The 19766-nt window shown below is 36.5% G+C and overlaps 1 protein-coding gene across 6 annotated transcripts in view; it reads left to right on the top strand.

The window, feature by feature from the left end:
• The window catches only part of AP3B1 (adaptor related protein complex 3 subunit beta 1), a 156665-nt gene that overhangs the window by 19525 nt on the left and 117374 nt on the right, over positions 1–19766 (top strand). For all 6 annotated transcript variants that reach the window (XR_003994986.1, XM_030511426.2, XM_030511423.1 and 3 more), the window contains 4 exons: positions 277–351; positions 5956–6051; positions 8090–8250; positions 11356–11422. Coding sequence is in view for 5 of the 6 variants with exons in the window: in XM_030511426.2 (XP_030367286.1) it covers positions 277–351; positions 5956–6051; positions 8090–8250; positions 11356–11422 (399 nt within the window). In the remaining variant the exon portion in view is untranslated. The remainder of the gene's footprint in view (positions 1–276; positions 352–5955; positions 6052–8089; positions 8251–11355; positions 11423–19766) is intronic.

Here is a 19766-nt window from a genome sequence, read left to right as displayed (position 1 = left end):
CACCCCCCAAACTTGTAACCAGCTAGCACTTGGGTTTTGCAATATGGATAGTATCCTGTAAAGTCTAATAGTTAATAAAAAATAAATCAGGCTTTGGCCTCAATTTCACAGAAATCAGGTTTGAAATACAGATCTGGAATAAATGCCTGTGTCTTAAAACAACACACCCTCCCCCCTCAAAAAATCCCCACCCCAAAGTAACCCACTCTAATAACTTATTACAATACTAAAATTTTTCCTTTTTCTTTTTTTTTTTTTTTTTTTTTTTTTTTTTAGATGGTTGCAAAGGGAAAAAATGCTTCTGAGCTCTTTCCTGCTGTTGTGAAGAATGTTGCCAGTAAAAATATAGAGGTACAGCTCATATATTCCTACAGTTCATTAAGCATACTGTTATGGGAAGTCTGTTTATGAAAATTTTATCTAATTGTATCTGACTTCAACATTAACTATAACATCTCTAGTATTTTTTAATAATAGAATTTCCCAGGGTTCAGTTTCAGTGACAGCATTATGGCCATATTTTAACGTGTAAATAAAGGAAATGTACTGGGTGATTTGGAGGGAGGAATAACAACTATGTACGTTTTTAAAATTGATTGCTTAGAGAAAGTTTGTGCAAGTGTGAGGTGGTAATTCTGGGAAAAGTTATTAGTTTATCTGAAGGGTGGTGCTGCTTGCAAAGTTTGAGTAAGGCTTGTGCTACATTGCATTTGGAAACCTGTATTGCAGATCAAGGCTGAGAGGTAAGAGTTGGGTAAAAAAGTTTTCACTGTTCTATGTAGTATATTTATAAAAGGAGTGTATCAGCATTAGGATTGCACAGTAAGATCACTTTAACTTGGTTAAACTAGTCTTTATGAATTTGTGGTTAGGCAAAATGTGATGTTACTAATGAAGTGTGTTGATTCTTTTGATAATTTAGTCCAGATAATTTGTTTAATGCTTCATTAATATGAATGCATGCGAGTCCAGAAGATTACAAAAAAGTAGATTTCAAGTCTCGGAATCTTTGGAGAGGTATGACTATTTGAGATGGGGGAATAGGTCCCATCTTGAGCAGAGAAGAAGTTTTTGCTAATATGCAGTGTAATCTCAAATCTTTGGGTTACTTTATGTTTTGCAAGACATAGACACTTTAAAGCAAAGTCATATAGGCATCTTTGTTTACATTCATGAGTTTCTTTTATATGAAGAATTATGGGAGGAGTGTAAGAAAGGACAGACAAGAAGAATTTAAACTTCCTGTGAAACCAGCTGATGAAGAATCTGATTCAGAATTACCTGCTACAGAAGCTAATTTCTTGAGTCGAGTTGCTTGAGTAAATTTACTCAGCTTGCACTAAATTGTATGATATTAAAAGAAAATGTGTTTAATAATTTTCAGGATTTACATATATACAAACAGTAGCAGAAATATTAAGTTTTTCTTTTCATGCTGTTTACCATCCATTTTATTTTAGGAGTCTGGTTTTGCTGCAATACCTGGTGTTAGACACAGAAAGTAGCTTGCTTATGTATCTTTTTAACCTTTTTTCCTCATAAGAAAGCAAGAAAAAGAATCCATCCTGTACTGGTGAAAATTCAAATTTCAGGGAAGTTAAAAAAATGGAGATTGTGGTCAACTATGATGTGTTTAAATCCACAGGCTTACTATGTGCCTCAAAGATATCTAAAGCAGCATTTGCATTAGAAAGTTGTACAACCATAAGTTTATGAAGAAAATGTTACTCTGATGCTCACTACCGGTACTATGTATATACTGTCAGCTCCAGTGCAGTGATGTCAGAGTTATAGTTGACTTGACAAATGAGATTTGGATGGAAATAACATCTAAGTTTGTAGTTCCAGACTGTGTAGTGACCAACAAGCATCAGTTTGAGGAAAGCAGAACAAGCATGTAATGATATTAGTTACTTTCTACTGCACAGGATCATAACTTAGGAAAAATGCAAAAAATAGTGGTTTGAAGCCCTGGGTCGATTGAATGCATGCTCCAGTTCTTCCTTTCTCTCCTGGAAATAGGTACTTCAGTTGCTATTATTAATGGGAATGAAAAGTTGCTTTTTTGTGGTTTATAACACTGAAAGTTACATTTCCTGCAATAATCACTTAAGCAAAGTTCCGTCTCTCTCTAATGCGCTGCAATATAGCAGATCACAAATACGTCTGTTTTCCTTCCTATTTGACACAGATGGATAGTGGAAGTCAGGTTTGAGTCTAATTTTAGTGTTAAAAAAAGCTATTTAGCTGCTACTTTAAAACTTCACATTCTTTCAAAGAATGGAAAAAATATATTTGGCTGAGGCTGAATACTGAGCTCTGGTAACTCAAGGAGGCATAAATGTGCAAAGATGACAATTAGGAGCCTTTCAGAATTTACTGTATTAAAATAATTTTAGAAATTTTAACTATACTTATAATAAGCGATGAAAGGAAATGAGGCAAAGAATGAGATTAGTTAAATGTTCTCTTCCTTTTTAATTTGTGTTTGTAAGTTATGAGTACTCTGAGTCCAGTTTTAAACAGAGAAATCTTACACCAAAGAGGAGTGCTTTTAGCAATATGACTCATCTTGAGTGCTTTTAACTGAGAGGGCTGGAACAGCTAGCCAAACAGAGGCAAGGCTACCTCAGCGCCAGTAGTGAAACTTGGATTGTATTCCCAATAGGTGTTCACGCTCACACATGTTTTGTGTGTATATACACACAAGAAATACCCATGTAGAGAGACAGCCATATAAATTGATACAGGGTAGTGACATGAACACAAACAGCACCAGCAGCTTGGCAGTTCAAGATAAAGGTCTGCTAGTGGGAAAATATGTATGCATACATATGTACAGTGTGGATCCACCCAACAGCTCAGGCGTGGTCTGCCTAGTAACTGGCCCCTGGATCCCAGTCACCCTCTTTGCTGGCACCTGGGTACGTGAGCCCCTAAGGCTGCAGCCCAATTTCAGTTGCTGATACAAACTGCTGTACACATAATGAACAGATGTAAACCAGTACTCTCCTGGTCCCCCAGTAGCTACCCCATCATGGTCTTGCCATTAGGCACACTGGTGTGTGGATGTCTGTGCACACACAACTGCACCTGGGCAGAACTCCCCTGGTCCTCTGCTAACCAGAGGTTATGTCCTTAGAGAGATGCACACAAACACATGGTTCTTGCCGCCTCGAGACCCACAGACCATCGGGTTTCTCTGGCAGCTGATGGCATTGCCTTGGTCTATGCTGTAGCCATCTCTTCCTGTGGTCTTGCCCTTAGATGTCCCCACCTTTATGTACCTCCTTCCAAGACCACTTTGCCTACTTGCTAGCTACTGCAGCTTGATCCACTGGTACACCTGCAACCATTCCAGTCACTGGCACCACAGGCACGTGGTTTCATGTACTTCAGTCTCTTCAGTTGCTTGCACACATGCTCATGGGCCTCCTGGCCTGTGGCAGCCAGACCCTCACTTGTTCCAGGTGCTGGCCACAATGGGCTTAAGGACCCTTACGACTGGAGGTCCTGTTCCAATTGCTAGAGTCACACTTCAGTCTTCTGTCTTTATCTGTGTCCCATACAGGTATGCAGAAAAGCCCCTCAGCCTGAAAGGTGCTCTGGTGTTGACTCTTGATGCGTTTAACACCCCAATGTGGGAGCTGAGGAGGTCCTGAGGAGGGGCCTGACAGGATGTCCTTTTCTCTGAGACTTAAATTTTAGTTCCTGCTCCAGCTGTGTTTCTCTGCACCTCTGGACTGATGGTTCCTGCTGTGGGCTTGGGAGAAACTAAGGCAGGGTGTTAATTGCAAACACCCCTCCACTCTCCTTGTGTCTCTGTGCTTCTTTGTGGGTGTGCAGACAAGGTTTCAACACATAACCTAACTTTAATTAGCAGAAGCCTTTCACTGTTTATATATTTTATGGGCCTTTTCTTGCATTTTAGAACAAATAGTTCCATGAATTCACACATCTTCCTCTATGCTGTAGTTAAACTTCCCTCGTTACTTTTTTCCCACTGTTGAGTAGCTAGCATATTTATGTGGGAAGAGACTGTTAAACTGAAAAGAGAACAGGGTGTTCAGTAAAGCCAGCTGGCTAATTTATCAAAGTTAGTTAGATAATAAGTTTAGGTCGTAATGTAGCCGTATAGCCATCTAGTGCTAGACCCTAGCACTTCAGGGTCTCGGAAACCTTTACCGTGGTCCAGTTACTAGGATGATTTTGAAATGATGGAAACTTAGTGGATTAAGTCAGATTCTTAGTGTATTGATCCTGACACTGTTTTCTGAAAATGTTTTGCTAAACGTCCTTAAGATTTCTTACACAAATCTGTCTGTACAAGTTGCTACAATGCACTAGCATAAAATACTTGAGTTCATCTGAGTGACTTTGTGTCTAAGTAACTTTCCTGCCCAGAAATAGCTTCTGTTTGGTCTTGTTGTTTTGGTTTGTGCCTTTCTTTGTGTTTGTTTTTTTTTTTTTTTTTTTTTTGTGTGTGTGTGTGTGTTTTTGGTTTTGGTTGGTTTTTGGTTTTTTGGGTTTTTCTAAATCGGGGCTGAATGCTCTGATACAGGGAAATGGAGGTGAAGAAGCAGTAGAACACGTTCATTTGTTTTCAGGGAAGCAAAGGGCATCTTATTGTTTACAGAAGTACCTTGTGATTTTTTGTTTTTAGAAGTACACACTGACCTCAACTTGATTATGTGCATCATGTCATGGTTGGTAAGGATACAAAAAGTGACCTAATAAACAATTGGTGGTATAGAACGAAAATAAGTCTTGGTCAATAACTCATGGAGTTTGATGTGCTTATATTGATAAACTAATTAAACAAATCTGCCTCTGTTCCTCAGTCCTAATGTGTCCCTGTTATGATTAGTTTTATAGAACGGAGCATTTTAACATTGAATGAAGGTAAATGGTAAAAGAATAGTGTAGTCACGAAGCTCTAAGTGCTTCCATTTCTAGTCACACAGTGGTTTCAAGGAAAGGAGGCTTTCTTTGCACACCTGCAGTCATTCAGTGCGTAGGCCTCTTGTGGTCAATGTTGATTGCTGCTTGTCTATAGCTGAACAACAAAGAATTTAGTATGGTGTAACCTTCTGTGATTTAATATTACGCTTTTTGCCAGAATTGGCACAAAGATACATCTTCTGATAGTGACAGTAATTATAGCACAGCTGTAGTTGAGGGTCTTTCAGAATTTTCCATTATAGACCCCAATAGTTGGTTTACAACTCAAAGGTAAAAGATGTTTTCACTGCTTCCTGGGCATACAGTAACCATGAGGGGGTAAAGTGAACTAAATTGAATACCCTCCTCCCCCAAAATCATACTGAGGCTTTCTTAATCTTTGAACATCACATCCTTTGTAGTATACATATATTGGCTGCATCTTTTGGATGCTTGTAGTCAGGCAAATCTGGATCTAATACCTTTTGCTTTTGTCTGAGGTGTAGTCAGAAGTGCTCTTTTAATCAGATTTAAATAGTGTAAATTTCCACACTTCAGCTGGAAGTTATATTCTCTTTCAAATATATTAAAGTGATTGATTTTGAATTTCAGAGTAAAGTAAAATGGGCTTGTTGAAATCCTTGGCTATTGCAGTTTAACCTATCTTCCATAAGAAAAAATCCATGAGGAATGCTCAGGTGTCATTTGCCACGTGTCAGCTTCTTAAGTTATTCAAGTCTTTATTTACTAGTTGATAATATAAAGCAGTACTTTGTGTTATTAGCCTTCATCTGTTTGTATCATTAATTAGGCAATATTGCAGCACCTGGGGGAGTTTCTATTAAAAGGATTACAGTAAATCTTAAGACATTTGAGAAGTACGTAAGTAATCCAGTGATATGTTAACTCTTCCTTCAAAGAAGAAAATGTTGGTGAAAATGTGTAGTCTAGGATTTAGTTTTATAGAATTCTACAACTTTCTGATAATGATATTCACTGTGTTTTTCTTTTCAGATAAAAAAGCTTGTATATGTTTATCTGATGCGTTATGCAGAGGAACAGCAAGATCTAGCATTATTGTCCATCAGTACTTTCCAGCGTGCTTTAAAAGTGAGTGGCTACTAAACAACATTTCATAGAGAATTCTGAGCTGGTATTACAAAAGTAAAAATATCTTTGTAAGTGTAGTCTGGTAAACTAAAGTGTATAAATACCTGCATCTGATAAAGTACTTTTAAGATAAGTCATTGACGAAGTTTTTTGTGTTGTCTGAAACCTCGTTGAACCTGCACAAAGTAAAATTACTTCACTAAAGAAAAGCAGCAGATTGGTGCTCTCAAATTCATGTGCCCAACATTTAATTCCTGGAATACTGTTTTTACAAGGTACTTTATACATGTGGAAAGAAGACCCTGTTATTACCCTGAACCATCTGTGTTCCTTTTAGCATTTTGTATTGCTTCGCTCAAATTCAGATCACAATGGGAAATGGGATTAGAGAATGAAGATTAGGATTACTTTTGAAGTGAGATCATGGACAAAATACTTAGTAAGTCTCTGTCCTTCAACTTGGCTGATTTTTATTATAAGAGAGTGCTGAGGATTTTATTTTTTCTTATGCTCTTCTTGTAAGGCTACTCTAGGTTCATGATGAATTTCTGTCATGTCACAGACCTAGACCTTGCATCTTGTCGGAAAATGCTGCAATCGGAGCACCAGGTGTGCGACTGTAGGAGCATCCCACAACTGACTAGAGAGCTTTTTGCCCCTTTCCTTCCAGCTTTTATCTCAATATCATGTGTACTACCTTTATTATCTGTGACTGCCATGAAAAACTAAAATTCAAATGACTTTGTATCTTATGTTTTTAATTATATATGTATACAGTGAATAATTCTCATGGCTTAATTTTTTAAAGAGCTGTGGGTAGTGGGAAAAATGGGTAGGGGGTAGGTCAAATGTTGTGGCTGAGTAAGTCAAAAAGAAGTGGCGGTGTGGCAAGGAGGTAGACTCCAAGCTAGCTGAGATCTTTGGCAACTAAGGAAATTACTATGCCTGCTGTGGAAGATAGCCAGATGTAATTAATTCTCTCCATTAATTTTTTGTAACATCTTGTTTCTGGTTTTTTAATGACGATTATATTTCAGCTTTATGCCTGCAGATTTTTTTCCCTATTTAGAACTTTTTAGGATATTTTGAACTTGTATGATTGGAGATGAGCTTTGCAAACTCTGGTAGGAACAAGTTGTTTTTCCAGAACTGCCAAATTAAGTGCTTTTCCATCCAGATACTACTCAGAAGCTGCTAATATGTAGGAATTTTGGGAGCTTAGATGAACTAATACTAATTATGAGGATGTGCGAAATGTTCTTTGGGAAGTGCCCTTCTGGCAGACAGTACACTGAATTAATGCTGCTGCAATTTCAGTTTGCTAGATTTTAGAGGATTTGGTACTTGATTAAGTAACATTTTTCCCTGTGCCCCAAGCCCATGATCAACAGGTGAGATTTACATAACAATTCATCCAAATACAGATTTTTGTGCTATTATTGGATTTCCAAGCTAACCCTAGCATTTTAAAAGGGGAGTGAGTACTGGGACGAAAGAAAGGAGAGTAGGAAATAGGAGTCTCAAAACATTTAGCTTAAAATTAATTTTCTTACTGATTTCAATTTATTTCTTTCAGTAAAGCATAAAATGGATATTACGTCAAGAACTTGAGTGGGACTGTTGCAACAGGACTGCATTTTCATTGGACAGTTCTTATATTTAAGTAATAAACCAGTTGTATTTTCTGAAGATCTGAATTCCACTTGAATTGCAGAAAATGTATCAGATCATTAAATAAAATATTAGTACGTTTTTATCCGTTATTCCTATATTGTGCTTGGGAAAGTGAATGTTAACGTTTTCCTTTGCCAGATTTCCAAATTTTCATAGCGTTTCAGTGTTTTCTTTCTTAATTTGTTTTACTTTTCTTGTGTGAAATTTGTCGCATTTTATTAGTATTATATTTTGCTTGTAAACCTGACTGATAGTCAGATTTACATGCTTTTATGTGCAGTGACCAATTAGTGTAAACACGGGAGAGAATTTAATGATGCATTTCTGCACTATCTTATTTCCCTCCTCCTCTTCCATTCTTTAGGATCCTAATCAGTTAATCCGTGCAAGTGCTTTGAGAGTTTTATCCAGTATCCGTGTCCCAATTATTGTTCCTATTATGATGCTTGCTATTAAAGAAGCCTCTTCTGATTTATCTCCTTATGTGAGGAAGAATGCAGCCCATGCAATCCAAAAGCTGTACAGGTAAGTGATTCTGACAAATACTGGAAAGCAATTTTAAGATAGTTGTGGGCTATGTTTATTAAGACGTAATAGTGGGGTTGATGTGTCTCAGTTATATCAGATCTTATAAAGTGTCTGTAGGCATTCTGTTACTTGATCTGGTTGGAATCCAGGCAAGTGTCCTGCTAGAATAACAGGATAACTATGAAGAGATAAAATAAACTGATACACCATCTTTTGGTTTTAATATGCCAATTATTGTCATCTGTGTAGCAACTATTTTGATAGGTATACTCAGAATTGAAGATTTCTGTGTTTAGTGTCTGTATCTTTCATCCTGATGACATTTGCTGTAGTTTGCAGCACTGTAGTTTGCAGGTGACAAATTATAGAATCATAGAATAGTTATGGTTAGAAAGGACTTTAAGATCATCTAGTTCCAACCCGCTGCTGTGGGCAGGGACACCTTTCCACCCCCCACTGTCTCATCCCCCTCATGGTGAGAATTTCTTTCTACTATCTAATCTAAATCTACCCTATTTCAGCTTAGTTTTCAAACTGTTGTGGCTGCAAATTCCATCTTACCTGGACTAGAATAAGCTTCATAGTTACTTATGAGTGAAGTTGTAACCAACAGTTGTGTCCTTGGTAGTAGGATTTTGGAACTGCTTATAGAAAGCTTGTGAACTTTTATTGTCATGTTTTCAAAATTTACTTGTACAAATGCCGTATCTGATAGCATTGATTTACTGCAGGACCGAGAGAGAGAGTATAGCTTTTTGCATCACTTGAAGAAGCAGCAGTACTGGGAACTGGTGAAGAGGCTGTCAAGTTAAAACCTGTCCACAGGCAGGTCCAGTAGGCTTCCCTGGAAATAAGAGTCTTTAATAGGCAGTGTGAGCAGATGTTTCAACAAGGCTCATGGCTGGTAGCTCCACAGTTCAGTGGCCTGTTTGTAATAAGCAAGTAATTTCTGAAGACTCTGAGGTTAGTCAAAATCAGAATTCTGGAGGGGATGGATTTTTGATGTGAAGATCATTCAACAATTGATATAGGCTCCTAAATCTTAACTACTCCATCTTCTGCAAGCATTTGAGTAAGAAGTAACAGTTTAATAGTGCCTGTGTGCTCCACTTACTTTTTGGTTTCCATGACTTCTCTACCTGTTTGATCATCCTGTAGTTCAGTTAGTGGTCCATTCAGATTTCTGGATGCAAGTTCGATACTCCAATCTTCGTTGCATTTAGTGTCATGGTGTTTGGATGGATGTCTGACCTAGAAGAGCTTGTTCATTAGTGGTTCAATCAATCTTAACAGCAGGAAGCTTACATATCAAACAGAAAAGATTTCAGGCATAGTGTGAACAGCAACATTTGTGTCCAATGCTATCAACATTGCCAGGTACATTGGAGTAATTTTATCATTGCAAATGTCAGACCTCTTGCTTATTTTTCTTAGAGATCATTTCAAAGCTATTAATATCTTCTGTCTATCAGTAAAAAACTCTACCACGTCCTTGCACGTGCTTGTAGTGAGATTTTGAAGAGGACTTTTGAAAAGTCCCATCACTAGTATTAATATTCCATGCTGTTACGAGTAGATGCCATAATGGGAGCAGATCACTTTGAACTCTTCAGCCTGTTCTTTCATTTTCATTCCAAGAATGCTTCCTTCCTTATGTAAAACATCAGGAAAGAGGAAGGGGAAGAATGTGAATTCAGTTGTCAGAGCTCTTACTGAAGATTTTCTTGATGGTATAACAAAATTATATATATAGTATATGGTATTTTTCAAAGTTTCTTAGTAACACAAAGTTGCTCAGTAAGAAGTACTTACTGCTTTCTCTCAAATTTTATGCCGATTTTAAAAAACTGAAATAAGGCCTATTAGAAGGACTTTCATCTTTTTCCTCTAAAGATTTGGGTCCTTGGCAGAAGATCCAGTAAACCTTTTTGACAAAAATAGAAGTTGGAACAAAAGGTGATCATAAAAGTACTTATGCAACAATGTGCTATTGCTTCGCTTATGCTGATGGTGGCTTCTAACAAAGTTTTGCTGCCCATTTAGCACATTCTAGTATTGCTAGATATTAGAGCCTTAGGAAAGTAGTATGCAGTTAGATACCTTGTGAATCCGTATCTGTGAAGGATATACTGTGTGTTAGGGCAGCTCGTCGCTCAGCGTTAAAACTGAAGTGTACGATAATGACCAAATAATTCCTTACTTATCTGTAACTGTACCCATGTTGAAATGAATTTTCAAAGGCATAGAACTACACATCTGTATGGCTCTTTGTACCTACTTTGTGTTTTCTTCTGCCTTGGGTTTGGATTCTTCCATGCTCTATAGATCCATGGTGAAGCAGCAGCTGGAATGGAAAGTTGGTCCTTGCCTACCTAAGAAGCAAGTTTGACAATAACAAAAGTTTCTGGCAAACTTTTTTGTACACTTTGAATATGGAAAGGATAATACAAAGATTGTTGTTTGCAACTTTTGTATTTCTTCTGGTTTTACTATTTCTGTGGGACTTTAAGCAGTCTATTTTTCATCAGCTTGCACACCAGTTTTGTATGGGTATACTTAAATACCATGTCCAAATTTGAGTTCCAATATTTCAGACTAAAATGAGTAAAGTTCATAAAGTGTCTTACTTGAAGCATTACATTGATAACTAGATAATAAAGTTATGATTCTACTGTGTCCTGATGTTCATTCACTGCTGAATTCATTCATGCTAAAATTCCCTTCTGCAAAAGCAGTGAGAACTTTGTGACGTAAGCACAGTCAAGTTCTGCCTATTGGGTTGGCCTGTCTTAATTTTTTGTAAATCCTAATATTTTTATGAGTTTTAAGATTCTTAGAGAACACACATAAGTGGTATGACATAAAGATAAACTTTATAATTTAATTTTATACTCCTTCAGTTCAGTTCTACATTCTGTGATTAACCTTATTTTCAGTCAAGTTCATTTACATTCAGTTCTTTGGAATCCTTGATTTTTCTGGAAGTGGTTTCTTCAATGCTCTTGGTTCCCAGCTTGTGTCTAAAGGTCAACAAACATAACCTCTTTTAATTTTGGATATGTCTGACCAAATGAGTAAAAAAACCTTTCATTTTCCTTCTAGTCTTGATCCAGAGCAAAAGGAAATGTTAATTGAAGTGATAGAAAAGCTCTTGAAGGATAGAAGTACGGTAAGAAACAGTATGCTATTACATATGCATGTACTTTAAAGAGTTTACTCCCTAGGCTGTCATTCAGCAGTACATACTGCAGTTTCCTAATGCTGATGTGGTTTTGTATGTTTTTAATTAGAAGTATCATTATGTATTTATGCATTATACTACGACTGTATCACTATCACTGTAATAGTGACCATCTCCTTTAATAAGACTGATAATTTTACTTGTGTCTGGTTTTGTTAGCAAGTTTTTTTCATATACTTTAAATTTAATTTTGAAAATGAACGTTATGTGATGGTATGAATTGGTGTCTGTGTCTAAACTTTCATTCCCACTTTTTCATTGGAAAATTAGCTAGGTCATTGCAATTTGTGATACTGTAAGAATAAATTACTTCTGCACAGTGCACAGTATGCCGGTTGATTTCAGTCTGCCTTGTAATGTGTACAACTGTTAAACAATGGTACTTACTGTGTGCTTGTTTGTTCTTGCAAATATCCCCACTTCCCGTCTGGTAAGTAAAACTGATGTCCTGGGTCAATTTCTGTAAATGTAACACTCCTGTTATGTTTTGTCTGCCCTATGTAGGTACAGGGTTTTCGTATGAACTCTTGGAGGTCTCATGATACTCATACACTTAATTTTTATTCCTGTACCCTATGAATAAGTTTCCTGAGTCTAAGCCAGAAAGCTAATTGAGCAAGGAATCAAAGATAGACTTCAGATAGAAAATAGAGTTGTAAATTAAAACATTCTCTTGTTCAGATTACTAATTTAGTGAATGTAATCCTTTTTGGGTAAATGAATGTATTAATACATACCAGATAGCATGTTGCTTCATCTCTTATTTGCCAAGTGTTTTTGTAACGCACAGGAATGTATCATCTGTTGTTCTAGCACAGAACATGAATGGTGGGTGTTGTTTTCTAAAAGACATTTTGCAACTTCCACCAAAGGGTTACTGAAGGACAGTGTCGGAGCTTAAAGGCTCAGCAGACGGTAAATCAGTTAGATAGCTCTCCTTGCTGCATCTATGCTTGACCTGTACTCATCTGTCAGAGGCCTTTGTGCTTCTGTGGAGTTGCCCCCCCAGTGGTTCTTTGTGTGTTTTCTTTTCGTGGTTCATGCTCTTGGTGTGCATGCAATCTGTGAACGTGAGATTAAATTCTTTATGCCTGTGGAGGCATAAAGGGCTAAGAAGCTGTCTTTGTTACTTTTTATTGCTGATGACAGGAAAATAAAATCCCTGAGTTTTCACTCTGTTTCTTAGTCCCTGTTGCTTATTGTAAATGGCAGGTTATCCAACAACTAACTAGGCTATGATTCTATGAACTAGTCATTTACACATTTACTTTAACAAAATGCTAGAGAAAAGAAAAATACGGAGTAGATTTGGATCTTCTTTTTCCGTAGTACATTGATCCTGGAACTTGGAGTTATTTATAAAGGGATTAACATTTATTGCTTAGTATGTGCCACAATTTTGGTGCGTCTGTGACAGGGAATAATGGACACTATATTTATAAAGATGCCAGCTGAAGCGATAGTCAAAGGTATGCTATTTTGTCAGCCCATTCAGGAAGCTAAGAATGATGGTCTAGAATTGGGTCTTCTGGACCTCTTTGGAGATATGGTTAAGTGCTGCAGCTTTTTCCTCTCCCTGATTCCTCTTGGTCTGTTTCCTAGCAAGATCTGATTCCAACCTGGGCTGAGACATCTCAGCTTCAGAAGTTTTGCTTATTCATGAAGTTGTATGAAAAAATTAGTATTCCAAAAAGGAACCTTACAGATCTCTCCTCAAGACTCTCTGAATAAAAACTAAATATTAATATGTGCTCTTTCATGCTAGACTCCACAGCTTGTGGTGATCTAAAGTGGATAGGTCTCTCTGTAATCCTTTATAGTTTTGTGACAACCAGTCTAGCATGGAAAAACTTTAGCTTATGTAGTTATACTTTGTCATGTTCTCTGAATGTTCCAAGAAAACCTCCACATTTACTAACAGAAAGTGCATAGTGTATAAGTGTTTTATTAGCAGATAACTCCAATTTGATTAAATTTATTCTTTGCCTTTAAATGGCATAACAGTTTGCTTATAGTGGAGGAAACAGAGTGCCACTTGTAGCTACTTTTAGCTTTTAAAATTGGAGGAGATGCAGGTGCTTACGGGGGTGGTCCTTATGTACAGATATGTGCACATGTAGGCTGTATAGCCGTGGGCTGGCTACTTTTTATGTCTTATTTAAGCTCCTCTTGGGAAAGTCATATTAATTTGAACCACTCTCCTATATTGGCTAAGGGGAGCTGAATTTTACACACTTACCAGAAAAGAAAAAGATCCCTTATGTACATAAAGACAAAAGCTTTTAGAATGTATTTTGCAGTCTTTGTGGAGAAAGTTAAGTTGGGTTTGTTGCCACAGGAATTCTAGAAATGGGAATGAGCATGACAGGATTTTGTCATACCCTTATGAAGTGCCTGTGTTTGTTTATTGGTTTTTGCAGGTTTTTGCACCTTCTGTTGACTGTTTTGATAGTCAAATGGCCTGAAATTTGTAGGGTGAAACTTGGACCACGAGTGTTTGCTTGGCACTAATCTTTGAATTCCTTCACTTTAAATGCACAGAAGCTGTTCCCTTACATCAGCATTAGTTGTCATCAGCTGATAGTTTTAGTCTTATGTCAGCAGATCCATTTGTTGGGAAAGTGATGGTGTGTTCCTTATATAGTGTCCTTACCAGAATGTGAGAAATCATAGTGACATTGGGAATTGTTGAGCATCAGAGACTCTCCACCGTTCTTTCCCTTGATGGAAGTGTCAGGTTACTTCTGGCATTTTTGTGTTCTTAAGGACTAATAATCCCTAGACAATCCATAATGCATTGTATGTATATATTAACTGGATGTGGGGAAATACACCATGTAGAAATCCACCATTTAACTTTTTTGTTTGTAATTTTGTGTTTTGGTTGGGGTGTTTTGGGGGTTTTTTTGGGGGGTTTTTTTTGGTCGTGGTTGTTGGGTTTTTTTTACTGTATTTGTTTAAAACGTGTTTGGAGGGAGAGCGTAATTATGAACATTAATGATGTATATGACAGTTGAATGTTGTCCAAATGATGCTTGAGTTTTAGCTGTAATGAAAAGTAAATTTTTACTCATAATTTGTTTCTTTAACTATTTAACCTCAAGCAGGGGTTTTGAAACTTTGGCATAATCTCTGCATTAAGGTGAAATAGGGTAACTACTAAAGGCAGATGCTTTTAAATTTATGTTAACCAGGTATTTTTTTTTTTTTTTTTTTTCCCCAGAGAGGACATGGTATTGTGGATTATTAATGCAGTTAATGTTGCAAAGAAAAGGCACAATGTATTTAAATTAGTCAGAGTCGTTTTACATTTGAAATAGCAAGAAACTGTCTGGATGATAATTTTACTACAGTAAAATGAAGCCATTTCATCAGAATGTACAAAATATGTTCATTTTTTAGGTCTCAATCAGTAGTAAATTTTAGTGTAAGCTGAGGTAAGCAAAACTTAAAGTAAGATGAGATCTAACCTTAACCCAGCACTTCATTAAAATTTCTGGTGAGATAAATGAAAGATCACTCTAGTCCTTAAGTGACTTAACACGAAGATTCAATTAAAAGCCAAGCTCTCAGTTAATCCAAGATACAAAATTATCAAGTGCGAACCGTCGTTAACATATCTCAAGGGTAGCTATCTGAGAATTAGAGTGTATCAACAGTGTGATTTTTTTGCGCCAGTATATTTAATTTTTAAACAGAGATGTTTACAAGTGTTTTTATTATAGAGACTTAAGAAACTCCTAGCTATGTTTTTATTACCATTGCTTTACAGAAAAAAGTACCTCAGACCAGAGCATGAATGCCTGCTCGTTTAATTTTTCTAGTAATTCTAGATAATTAAGCAGCTGACATGGTTTTAGGTAGAAAGGAAGGTAAAAGCATGTATGTATTTTATGCTAAAATGATTTTTTCTGAAAGTCATATAGCTAGTTACATAGTCATGTGTGAAGGTGTAATTTGCTATTTTAGAGGAAACTAGTTCCCTTGTTCTTTTCAGTTGATTCTGTGTCACTTCACTTTCATGCTATTTTTCCATTCATTTAACAAGCCTGATGATCCAGCTTTGGGGCATAGGGTTTAAGGCAGGTTTTGTTGCATAAGTTGCTTTTGATATGCAGTGAAATACTGTAGAACTGCATTGTGTTTGTAGCTTATGTATTCTACAACTCTGTGTAAACAACAATAAAAATCAAGTTCATTAATGATACCTGCATTACAGCAGTTAAAATAAAAAAAAAAAAAAAACCCAAACATGTTAATATTGAAAAGGAATCATGCCTGTTTTTCAAACCTGTAAAGCAAAAAGAACTTGTGACTTCATCAGTCCAAAGGGCAGAATGTGGACCTGTAGCTGGCATGTAGTTGTATAGATGCTGGGCATATTAAAAATGTCCAAATTTATTGCAGTTTTCAGTCTTTAACTTTGATCTGATTTTGTTTGGGGGGGGCAGGCACCTCTGTTAGAAGGAATGCATTGTGCTGTTTGTATGGAAATATAAATGCATGGGCTCCAAGATAAAATGAATTTTGTTCAGCCCCATCCAGAGAACTGGGTATTATAGCTGTTGTTATTACAGCTCCTGTTCTGGGACCAGGTAATACACAGAGTGCAGCACTGCTTTTGAAGTTTTCTAGGACAAAAGAATGTTAGAGAGAAATTTCAGAATATGTTGGCCAGACTTAGTAAATGCGCATTGGTTCCCAAGTATTCCTGATGTTGTGTCCCTAGAAACCTCTGTTATGAAGTAATATTGGAAGGGACAGAGGCAAATTTTGTGAGAAGAGTGACAATGGTAAATCAGCTTACTGCGTGTAATCTCTTTATTGCTAATTGAGATTTACTTTTTTTTCTGGAGGCTAAATTTTCCTTTAGCCTCTGCTTAAGTTTTTTCCTTTGAGAGTATCTTAATCACATTAAACTACATCTAATATTTAAATAAATGTATTACTCTGTTGTGGTGTGATAATTTACTCCTAAATATAACAGATGAATTCTGTTTTTGGGTGAAAAGTCTTTACACAAATGTGTGAGTACTGAGATATCTTTTGCAGACTGTAGATTACTAGATGAAGTACAGATTCTTGCCAAGTGAGACCCCTTAGATTAAAAAATGATCCCAGGAATTGGTGATGGCTTCGCAATGAAGATCTCGATCTTTCAAACAAAAGCAGTGTATTTGGGGATAAGGGGGAAAGAAAGCTTTTTAACAGCAGGCTTCTGTTTATAACATAATATTTTAGTTTAGAACCCAAATATGTGGATAAGACAATATTTTCTTAACTTACTGATTTAATGTTGGTAAAAGCTTCACTTTTGTGGAAAAAAAATTACCGAGTTTGTGCAGATGTTTTATTGTGATAGATCTATTATCCAGCTATTAGAAGATAAATGACTGATCTTTTCCAGTTTCCTTGCCTCCAGAAAATTGAAATAAGAAGGGGAATATCATTTGGGCTATATGATTAGGGCAGGTGGGGTGGCCATTAATTTGAGAGAGAGGAATCTTGGCAGCATAGGCCAACTTGCACTGTATTATCAATCAAACCTCGATGCACTTCTTGTGATGACCCAGCACTCTCAGGTTTGTGCAGCGTTAGTTAGAATTCATGACAAAATAGATGCAAGGAAACATTTTGTACCCTTCATAATTTTATAGAAAATTTATTGTTATTAGAGGAACCATTTGCTTAGTGTGATTTTTTTCATTACCAGCTTGTCAACTAGCATAGATAATCTGGAGAAAATATGAACTCCATAGATTGGGTGTCACTTTTGTTGATGGTTCATATAGTTTACCTTGGAGCACAGCTAATGGCTGCAGTTCATAGCAACAGCACAGAAAAACGTGGCAACCAGTGGAAGACAAATGAACCATGTTTATTGCTTTAATATAAAAAATACATAAATGGAAAGCAGCATTTGAATTTGATGAGCTCATTGCTAGTTTTGTTGGAGTGATTTATATTTTCTCCTTATACAAAAAGCTACTATTGACACAGCGAGATGGAAATTAACTGACTGTTTTTTGGAAACCGATACTTTTTGGTTTTATATTCTGATTGGATCATTTTGTTTTAATTCTAAATATTTTTATGGAATGTTGAGCATTTAATAAACAAAGATTATTAGCTGTTCCTCTGATGTTTAGATGTATACTAGGATCATACTATAGGGGAAGCAGGGTCAACTAGAAAATAATCTCTTATTAAGAAAGCATTAGGAAATTTTCTCAGCTAAATCTTCTAGTTACAAGTGCATTTTCAGTCCATCTTACATTCTCACTTCCCTCCCCACCTCTTTCAAATGAAAAGCCTAATTTTGGAAAATGCAGTAATCAGAAGGACATGATTTTAAATAGTCTTGTGATGTATGGCATTTCCTGCTTTAACTTGTAAATCTAGGGACTTGCCACAGGAATAAAACGCTTGTTCATCCAGTGCACCTCTTGCATTTCATAGGTTTTGTGTTCATATTTTTATTAATATCTCTTAAACATTCACAAGTGACAGCATTCTCATTCTAAACTTGAGTAGGTGACTGATGTGTGTAGAAATAAGTAATTATTCTGAATTCCTGTTTTACAGTATGACTATTTTTTTGTATTACGTTTTTGTGTTTTACTCATAGTAACTGAACTTTTAAAAAGCCAGTACTGTTTACAGGATATCTGCTCTGTTTTAAAAGATCTAAGCTAGTGTTATATGTATTATTTTATGTCAGCTTTCAAACTATGTCATATCCAAATGAAAGAGAAATACAGCAAAATGTGCGTGCAGTATGAGTAGCAGTAAAAGGCAAGGGTATCCACTCCAGAACTACAGTCAGACAGCATAATTTGTCATCCTTCACAGCTGCAGGGTATTTTTAAATATTAAGCTGTGACTATTCTTATAGTCATATATTGATCTGTGTGTCAGTCTCTCTCCTCCCCCGCTTCCTCTCTTTCCCTCTCTCCTTTTCTCCTCTTGTATGTCAAACCCATCAACAGACCCCCTATACTGTCTTGTAGTGTTGAGGAGTAGAATATCCACAATAAAGTCTATGGGACAGTGATCTGAAAAAAGTCGCTGTGGTTTGAAAGTGTCATCCATTTCTTATAAAACTTCAGGTCTGTCACACTGTCCTCTGCAAGCTGGCTTTAACAGTAGTTCAGAGGTTTGCATCCTGATAAAATTGTTTTGCTGCGAGAGAGTTCTAATGTATAACTCTTGCCACTCTTCCTGTCTTTCACCCTCATCTTATCTGGCCTAATTGAATACCTACTCAGGACTGATAGGGTTTTGCCTGGAGTTAACCAGTGTCTTCTGCTGAGCTTTGAACCAACACCTAAGCATCAACTTGCAGCAGTTTTGAATTGCTGAATAGTTTATTGCAGCATGTTATTAAGAAGAAAGTTAGTACAAGATGAAAAAAAAAGCTATTGCTTTTGGGATACACAAAAAAAGGTAAATTATTTTAGATGCAAACTGTGTTTTATTTAGCTCTATCAAATAATCAAATTTTGCTCCCTGGAATGAGTTGTATCCTTGCTGGGACCAGCAGGTACCAGTATGTGGACAGGGCTGGAGACAATAAATGCAACTTCACGTTTATTCTTATTGGTAATTCATAAAATCCCCACAGAGCCTGAAACTTGTTTAGCATAATAGCAAGACTATATTCTAAGCTGTTTTCTTTCAGTTGTAATGTTGGGTGCATACTAATAAACCAAATGTCAGCCAAATACAGGGAGAAAAATGTAACATATGAATATCATTGTATTTAATATTTCTCAAAAAGTACCATTTCAATAAACTGCACTTCTATTTAATTGCTTACTTTAAGTCATTGGGGAAATTTTAGAGGTTGAAATGCAGATCCCCAGTGCTCAGATAGAATATGATATTAATTTGCTGCCAGAAGGCTATACTGCATGCATGCTAACTGCATACATATCAGCTGCTTCATATAAAGTCTCATCATTTCAGTTATTTGACTTAACATGTATCCTGAAACAAAACCAATCTTCATTAAAGCAATTAAATGAGAAAGAACAGTAATTCCAGGCACACAATGGCATGTCCTTAGAAGGCATGGTCAGCTTTTGAGGTTTTCCCACAGTCAAGGTAACCTGTGCCAGAATTTTAGCAGGAGCCTCAATATATGTTTCCTGTATTTTTAAAAGAAAATACTCTATCAGAAGGTTTTAATAAGCCTTGAGGTGTTAGAATGTTGAGAATCTATCTCATTTTCTCATGAAAACAAAGCTGGTTTTATAAAAGTCATAGTGAG

The sequence above is a fragment of the Strigops habroptila genome, chromosome Z (assembly GCF_004027225.2).
Source record: "Strigops habroptila isolate Jane chromosome Z, bStrHab1.2.pri, whole genome shotgun sequence".
NCBI lineage: Eukaryota > Metazoa > Chordata > Aves > Psittaciformes > Psittacidae > Strigops > Strigops habroptila.
This window is presented reverse-complemented; position numbering and strand designations above follow the sequence as displayed.